General features: G+C 70.7%; 1 protein-coding gene across 1 annotated transcript in view; it reads right to left on the minus strand.

The window, feature by feature from the left end:
* ADPRM (ADP-ribose/CDP-alcohol diphosphatase, manganese dependent) overlaps positions 1-231 on the minus strand; it is a gene marked incomplete at its 5' end in the record, with an annotated part of 2,571 nt that extends 2,340 nt beyond the window's left edge. Inside the window, one exon of the mRNA XM_019472313.1 lies at positions 1-231. This exon is cut by the window's left edge and continues 190 nt beyond it. Within this exon, the coding sequence (XP_019327858.1) occupies positions 1-231 (231 nt within the window).
* Position 232: the final 1 nt, after the last annotated feature.

Consider the following 232-nt stretch of genomic DNA (forward strand, 5'->3'; position numbering starts at 1 on the left):
GGCCCCGGCCCCGGCCCCGGCGGGACGGCTGTTGAGGCCGGTGTGCACCAGGCGGGCTCGGCTAAAGTTATAGAACTCGTGGTTGCCCCACGCATGATGCACCGGCACCGGCAGCCGCCCCAGCACTACCAGCACCTGCTCCAAGGCGCCCTCGGCCTCGCCGCTGCGGGCGTTGAGGCCATCGATGCTGTCACCCAGCTGCAGCACAAAGGCGAGCAGCGGCCTCTCGGTG

This window comes from Aptenodytes forsteri, unplaced genomic scaffold (genome assembly GCF_000699145.1).
Source record: "Aptenodytes forsteri isolate BGI_AS27 unplaced genomic scaffold, ASM69914v1 Scaffold707, whole genome shotgun sequence".
Taxonomy (NCBI): Eukaryota; Metazoa; Chordata; class Aves; order Sphenisciformes; family Spheniscidae; genus Aptenodytes; species Aptenodytes forsteri.